We start from the raw sequence: 7,949 nt of genomic DNA, 5'->3' as shown, positions 1-7,949 counted from the left end.
ATTTGAGGAAGCATTTGCATGTATGATGCTGTTGTTGTTACTATTTTTAAAATCTGGAAAACTTAAAACATGTTGAAATGAACAAAAATTTTGAATAGTAAAAATTAAAACTAAAATACAAAATAAGCAAAACTAGTTACATTATTAGAAGTCATGACAATGGCTGTCGCTGGGAGGTAGGTGAGTGTTTTGAGTGGAAGAGGACATGCAGGGGACTTCAGATGAGCTTGAGCCTTTCTATGGTTTGATCTGTGTTTTGGTTACACAGTCCTTATGGTTTGTTGGTTTCTTGTGTTTATGTCTGCACATTTATTTAATAAGTTAAAAAATACTTTGTGATTTGCATCCATATTTACATACTTAAATTCTAATAATCAAATAATAATGCCATTTTAAAGTTTAAAAAATTAATGTTGCTAATTTTTCTGCAGAAAGTCTATATCAGTTTGGCTCCCATTAACAATATGCAAATATGATTTATTTGTATTCTTGTTAGTACTAGTTTTCATTTTTCTATTTTTAGTGACTATAAGTAAAAAATTGAGTGTGTATTTTTCTTTCAACTTTTATTTTGAAAAACTTCAAATTTCCAGAAAAGCTGAAAGAATGACATAATAGATAACTGCACAAGTTCATTAGATTTACAAGCTGTTAACTTTTTTCACCTTTGTTTTCTCTGTCTCTAGTCATACACACACATGCATAGATACCTACACACTGACACTCACACACCTACCTACCTATTGTATATGGGAACTGTTTTTGAAAAGCTTGAGGGGCTGGGAGTTTGTTCAGTACTAAAGTGCATGCTATGCAAGATCCTGGGTTTGATCCTTACAACTACAAAAAAAGTTTTAGATATCATTATTTGTCCCTTACTACATCACTTTATATAAAGGATATTTTTGTACATAACCATAATACATTTTATCACACTGTAAAATAAATAATTCCATATTATTATCTGGTAATGTAAGAACTAGCCCATGTTTATATTTCCAAATTATCTCAATGTAATATTTTTTCAACTGGTTTGGAAAAATACAATGCTCAATAAAATTCATTTACTTTTTGCTTTTAGCTGTTTTTTCTTGTTATTCTCTTTTCCCCTAAAATGCCCTCGTCCACTGTTCCACCCTCCATTTTTTTTTTTTTTTTTTTTTGCTACCGGGGATCGAACTCGGGTCCTTGCACTTGCGCAGCAGGCTGCATAAAACAATCAGCTAAATCCCCGGCCCTACCCTCCTTTTTTATAACATCAAAAAAATTCAAGTCTAGGTCACTCAAAAGGGCTCTATTTATTTTCAAATATATATAATCTGGCTTGATGTCACCGTCTTATTTACAAAAACTATTACAAGTTTTCAGAGGCATATGTATCAACAACTGAAACAAATTTTCATTTTTGCTTATTGGTTAGAGCAAGACACTGAGTCTTTAGCCAGGCACTAGAGGGTTTTAGTGAGGAAAGAAAAAAAGACTCTTAAGAGCTTTTAAATCTTATATTATTACTTTTATCATATAAGAAGTAACAATAACATTTCATGCTTGGAAATGTATTGCGAGAGCTTCCTTTCCTGTCAACACTATGTATTACTGAATGAATCAGCTAATATACAATGAGTTTCAGGGACTTGGAAATGCAGTGACAGCCAAGAAGGATATTTTGAAGTTTGAAATGATCCCTATATAAATAGAACAGATCAGCATAACTTTGGGATAAAATTAGCCAACAGTTTTTGGACTCTCTAGCCTGTGCCTGTTTGCTTGGCGCTGCTCTCCTGAGCAATCACAACACAGCTTCCAGAGGGACAAGAGGATGGAAGACACCACTGCCCCAATCACTAAATCTGAAGCTGCCAAGTTAGCTAAGAAAAATTTCCTTGAAGCTCTAAAGTCAAATGACTTTGGAAAATTGAAGGCTATTTTAATCAAAAGACAAATAGATGTGGACACAGTTTTTGAAGTTGAAGATGAGAACATGGTTTTGGCATCTTATAAACAAGGTAAAAAATATAGGTGCAATTGTAAAATTGATAGAAAATGGATTTTTAAAAAATGCAAACATGAGTTACCTACTCTAAACCAGTAGCTCTTATTGTTCAAGTATTTGCTTAAAACATATTTCTAATTTTATCTTTTCATTCTTTTTAAACTACAATGTTTATGGACTGATCTGTATCATATACTTATGATATGTATATTACATATAAAAGTATATACAGTATACATAAACATATATATTGAGTGTATTTCTTACTTTTCTTTTTTCACCTTGTGCTTAGAAATTGAAATCCTGAACAAATTATATTTAGTAATGCATTCTATGTTTCTAATTTTTCTTCTGACTGTGATGACACAAATTAACAAAATATTTTTAGATTGTGTTTGAAACAGAGCGTTGAGACCTAATCTAGACAATGTGGCTGGCTTGGGACAGGCTGATAATTCTCTGTTAACAGCCACTTAAAGATACATCATCTCTGTGTCCACGTGAATGAAAAAGGTTTTCTCCTCCATTTGAGGGTTAATTAATGGAAGAAGGTGTTCCACAGGCACCTTGATGATCTTCATCATTTTAATGAGTTTTAGTTCAGGCACAAAAGCTAAACTCAGAAAAACCAAAAAGCTAACTTTCTTTTCTGAACTACAATCATAGAACAAGATTGTAGAAGTGTTTAATGCAGCATATCTGTTTTATACAAAAGTAAGGAAAACAAAAATTAAGGCAATTTTTTTTAATCAGGGAATTTTCTGGAATCCATGCTTAATAAATCAAAAATAAATTAGCATGCTGATTCTAACTTCCCAAATCAACTAGTTAATGAGGGAACTTGAGTAGTTAGACCATCTGGTGAGCAGACTGCAAATAAATACCCTACTTAACATCACTTCTGTTTAAATAAAAGAGATGAGAAGGCTTCAGGTGTAGCATTTACCGATAGAGTGTATGCAATTATTTTTCATGTATAGGGATGTTTTTTGTTCATATATAAATCACAAGTGCCATTAACTTTCAGACAAAATGCTAATGGTATACATTTCTGTACTAATTCAATGGTCTCTGATAATCAGTTCTGAAGGAAGTAAATAGAATAGTTAAGGCCAGTTTCTCTGCTTAGGATTTGTATTTACAAGCTTCATGATAAATTGGTATGGTTATTTTGACTGAAAGATAAAGGAAGTATCTATTTTTTAAAAAAAAATTAGATGGAGACTGTTAAAAAGAAAAAATTGCATACTATGTAATTAAATTGCTTCTATCTTATGAATTTATGTAGTAAAAGAATTTGTTTAGTGAACAACTGGTTAAATAGCAAGTCCTGAATGCTAAGAATATTTTAAAGGTATACTGAAAACTTATACTTATGTCTAATGTAAAATAACTCAGGGCCGAGGCGATGGGTAATTTATTTGACCCTGAATCTGGAAGACTATCTTTTCTCATTTTCTCAATAGCCAAATCACGGGGGCCATGTGAAGTTTCTGAGGTTTTAAGAAAGGAACTTTGAGATGCTGGTGTCATTACCTGTGAGTGAGAAGAAACTGTTTTAAATTCTTGTCAATGCAAGTCGACTCGTATGGTCCTCGTAGAGCCAAATCTTCATTCACTCTAATGAGTGTTTTCATAGTGTTAGGACTACGGGCTGTGGCTTTCAATTGGGAGACAGAAAATTACAGAACCTGAGAAAGGAAAGAAACAATTCCAGTGTTCTGTATGCTAGGTGGTTGTCTGCACAGAAACACTAGGACTTAGAGCCATATCTTCAGGGTTTATGCAGGAAATCATTGGCTCATGTGTGTATGGACAGGTATGTGTAGAAAAAATCCATTTAATAGGAGTGTAAAACTGTCTCTTCAGTTTTAAATTCAAGTTAAAGCTTCATCTTTCTTTGGAGTTACTTCAGGTTTTTTTCTCACATACTTCTGATCCAATCATCAATTCTTTCAATACTAAGGTTAGATATAAACAGTATCCTAGTTGCTGGGTGAGTGACATAGACTGAAGAGGTTTTTTTTTTTTATATCAATTTCTACTCACAAAGGAGTGCTTTAGGAGCGTTGTGGAACAGAAGGCCTAGGACTTGTTTGTTAGTTACTGAGTGCTTTTTCAAATAGTTCTAAAGAATAGGAGCTATTTCTGTGTGGCCTTGAAGGGTATGTGGCTGGATTAAAGCCCTTGAGAATTTATTAACTAAAAGCAGAACTTTTGGCCATTGAAAACTGTTGAACTGCTATGTGCTACTCTTTGATTTTTTAAAAGCATATTTGAAAAGCTGTAGGCAGAAAAGTACACAAATTGTAAGCAAGCAGCCTAACTAAGTTTTACAAAATAACCCTAGGTAACTAGCATCCAGATTGGGAAACAATATTTTTGTTTACTTGGAAAGGTTGGGCTTCTTCAGCTTTAGTTACTTTCAGCTTAAATTACTACCTATAAGGGTAAAACCTATAACAAATATGCTACTTTAAATTTTCTTACATAACTGATGATTCTGTACTCAATATTTGATTGTCCTGAGAAAGATTAACAGAACAATTTTTACCCATTTTTATTTCTTTTAAAACATACTATAGTATTTTTCATGGGATTGCAATAAGTATTTAAATTTTAATTTTAAATACAGTACATTTAAGCCAATATGAAGGTCATTGTGTCATTTTTGGAATGGTAACTCAGAACTCTGCTGGCTAAAAAATCAATTTAGTATCTAAATGTTAGTTTCCGAAATCTGCAACCTAATAAGTACACCAATAATCAAAAGTTGACTATAATCTATAAACAAATATAGATTTAGTGTGTAGCAGAGAATAAAGCTATTAGGTTACAAAGAAGTCTGGAAACTCATTTGTCCTTCTCCCAGCAGCTCTGGGTCCCTCTCCAAGCCCATCTGAGGACAGATTTGGAAGTCCATCTCCAGAATGTATGTCCAAACTGTGGGTCCTGTGTTTCCCCAGCACTTAGTAGTAATTTCTTAAAGTTGGAGACACATTCAGTTGTTCTTTCAAGTTACTTTAAGTGTAGTAATAAAATCTTCAGCTGGTTTCAGTGGCACATGCTTGTAGTCCCAACACTTTGGGAGGATCCAAATTTGATGATTGCAAGTTCCCATCCAGCCTGGGCAAGATCTCAAAATAAAAATTTTTTAAAGGGCTGGGGACATAGCTTGCCTAGCATACACAAGGTTCTGGGTTCAATCCTGGCACCACAAAAGCATACAAACAAATAAAAACCTAAAGCAAAAGTCTTCAGATAAAATCATGTTTTATTAATTTAAATAACAACATATTTTGTAAAACAAACAATAAAATGTGCTGGCTGGCATTTGAGAGACCTCCCAGGGAATGGCAGAAATATGGGTCTTAAAAACAAGTAAGCAAAATAGCATTTACCAGATGATCACTTTAAAAATAATGACATAAAAAAACATAAGTATATAGATTAATTTTTAAATACTGGATCCAATAAATAGTTGAACATTTAAGGGATGTCATGATATAAAGTTTATTCTGAGACAAGCAGACAGTATCCAGAGTGAAAGCAAACTCAGAAGAAATCTTCATGAAAACACAAAGGCACTTCATGTTGGTCCCTGGTGCTGACCCATGTACAGGAAAAGTGAATGAACATCCTGAAAGCTGTTCCCAAAGGTTTGTCCAACTACAAGTTTTGATTCTCCTTCAGATATATGTGTTTTGAATCATTAATGATGTGGGCAGAATACCAAACGTATCTCTTTGGTATGAAATTTTCTAGTCAGCAAGGTAATCAGAGTCCTTTTATTAATCAGTGTAATGCATTTTAAATACTTCATTTATGGGCCACAGCCTCTGGTTCCTTGATTGGTAGTCATATTTTTAATTAAAATAACAAGTGAATGATTTCACTTGAAAACTTTCTGGCAGGTACTTTATCTACTTTACTATGTAGCAACCGCTTTCCAAATATCATGAAAGTTCTTATTTCTGCTCTCTTAATCAATAATCTCTGTATCACCCAATTTTTTTTGTTTCTAGAAATCTACTCTCTTGCTTCCCATTATTATGCTAGAGCTCTTTTCCTTTCCTCGATGCTCAAACTTTTTCCTTTAAAATTTTTCATTTTCAGCTTGATTCCTCCTAACCTCCCAAGAGGAACTCAGAGAATTATCCTGAAATTATTAGCTATTAAAAAATAGCCAAGAATTGCACTTCAGTCTATAATCCTTCAGGACTGTGTAAATAAGTGGACACAGGCAGAGCAAATGTCTGCTAATCCGGCCATGAGCTGTGTGTGTAACCTTTGGCTGTAATCACAGAGGCCTCTCCTGTGTGGGGCTGGGGTGACTCAGATAACATTCTGGTTGATAATTGTTACAGAGCCCTGGCTTAGCTGAAGTTTTCCCGGAGATGTTTACAGTGTCCCCAAATGCTGGAGCAAAACCAATCCTTTTTCCCAAATGGCCAAAACTCTGCTCCTTACCATATTTTCTGAGCTCTGCCCAGCTACACAGGCATAATTCATTGGTTTTGGGCTTAAATAAAACATGTACATGCATACACACAGGAGAATAACCTGCATATTTTTGCAAAGGTAAAACTTCTAAATTTCCTTCAGAACTTTTAGCTACAAGTTATACTGGTTTGGAGGTGAAGTGCATGTAGCTTCAGATCAGAGATGGGTAGATAAAGATTTTGGGGAGATGGAGTTTGACCTCGGTCAGTACTAATTTATATGGACATGGGCACTCTCTACTACTTAACCCCTGGCAGACTCGTCTTCATTTGTAAAACAGGGGCTTTGCTAAGGACCCTCTCTAAGCTCCTCTGTGCAGATGATCTGTGATGTCATGGAGGTGAAATTATGTAAACAGATTATGCACCAGGCTCTAGGGAAGGTAAAGGTGAGCCTGTGTTTGGAAGTTCTCTCGGGGTCTGTGCACAGGGGGAAGCATCTGTCTTTCTTCCTCAGTTTCTTCGGTGGAGCCCTTCCCTGACACCAAGCTCTTCTCCAAGGAGCCACCCCTTCCTGCACTCCGCAGACTTCAGGTGGAGAGTGAGTGGTTCAGACTGGAGGGGGGCGGAAGCGTCACTCTCTTACCCAGCCCCCAAGGGCCCTGCCTCATGCTGCCTCCCTCCCTTGTCCTTTTTTGCAGCCTGAGCTCACAGGAAAAGGGCAGCCAGGCATCTGTGGAGGTGAACAGAGGGGACCTTTGAAACATGAACACTAAGAATAAACCACATTTCTCGGCTTCGAATTTCTGGGAAAATTCTGCAGAGAGAAGGGAGAGTCAAACAAAGCAATCTGGGTGATCACTTTATGGTATTTCTAGCATACTTAGACCAAAAGTGATTATAGTTTGGGGGCAGATTCTGATCTCTTTGCTTCTCAGCATCCACACAAGCACGTTAATAGGTGTGGTCATGTCTATGGTTTTTGAAAATCGCTTTACCTGGGGTTTGGTCCTCTGTGAGGGTAAGTGTACTATTTCCACACTTGCCACCCAGTGGCCCCGGTCTCTGGCCCCATTTTAAGGTGGTAATTATATGTGAGGGGCCCCTTTGCTGTAGACTGCTCTTTTCTCTGTTCAATGCAGCAGGCTTTCCTATTCAGCTCGGGCTAAACTGTCCAGGAGCCCCTGGCCCACGCTCACATGCTCACACCAAAGTTCTACGACAGAGCTTTAAAATGAACACTAGCATGTCCCGAGACATGGCCACGCCCGTATTTCCCTGTCGCCTCTCCAGGGGCAGTAGCTAAGGTGGCTTGTTCTCCCCCAGTTACACATTTTCCGTCTAACAGAGGTGAGTTGTAGGCACAATTCCATTCTGGGTGTTGGCTCCATTCCAAGACTTCCTGTTCTGTGAGCCTGATTTACCAGTTAATGGTTATGATTATGGAAGATGCAGATGAAACTGACCAGAAAAGCCAAGGATGACTGATTCATGCAATAAACAGGCAAGATAAA

The 7,949-nt window shown here is 36.2% G+C and overlaps 1 protein-coding gene across 2 annotated transcripts in view; it reads left to right on the top strand.

Annotated features, from left to right (window-relative positions):
• Nucleotides 1–1,754: 1,754 nt before the first annotated feature.
• The window catches only part of Asb4 (ankyrin repeat and SOCS box containing 4), a 74,698-nt gene continuing 68,503 nt past the window's right edge, over nt 1,755–7,949 (top strand). The window contains exon 1 of one of the 2 annotated variants that reach the window (XM_004862714.3): nt 1,755–2,006. In XM_004862714.3, coding sequence (XP_004862771.2) covers nt 1,820–2,006 — 187 coding nt within the window. In that variant the 5' untranslated portion in view covers nt 1,755–1,819. The remainder of the gene's footprint in view (nt 2,007–7,949) is intronic. The other variant, XM_021242869.2, reaches the window with a different exon arrangement.

The sequence above is a fragment of the Heterocephalus glaber genome, unplaced genomic scaffold (genome assembly GCF_053883595.1).
Source record: "Heterocephalus glaber isolate CG9 unplaced genomic scaffold, H.glaber_assembly_v1.0 deba00000546, whole genome shotgun sequence".
Classification (NCBI taxonomy): domain Eukaryota; kingdom Metazoa; phylum Chordata; class Mammalia; order Rodentia; family Bathyergidae; genus Heterocephalus; species Heterocephalus glaber.
This window is presented reverse-complemented; position numbering and strand designations above follow the sequence as displayed.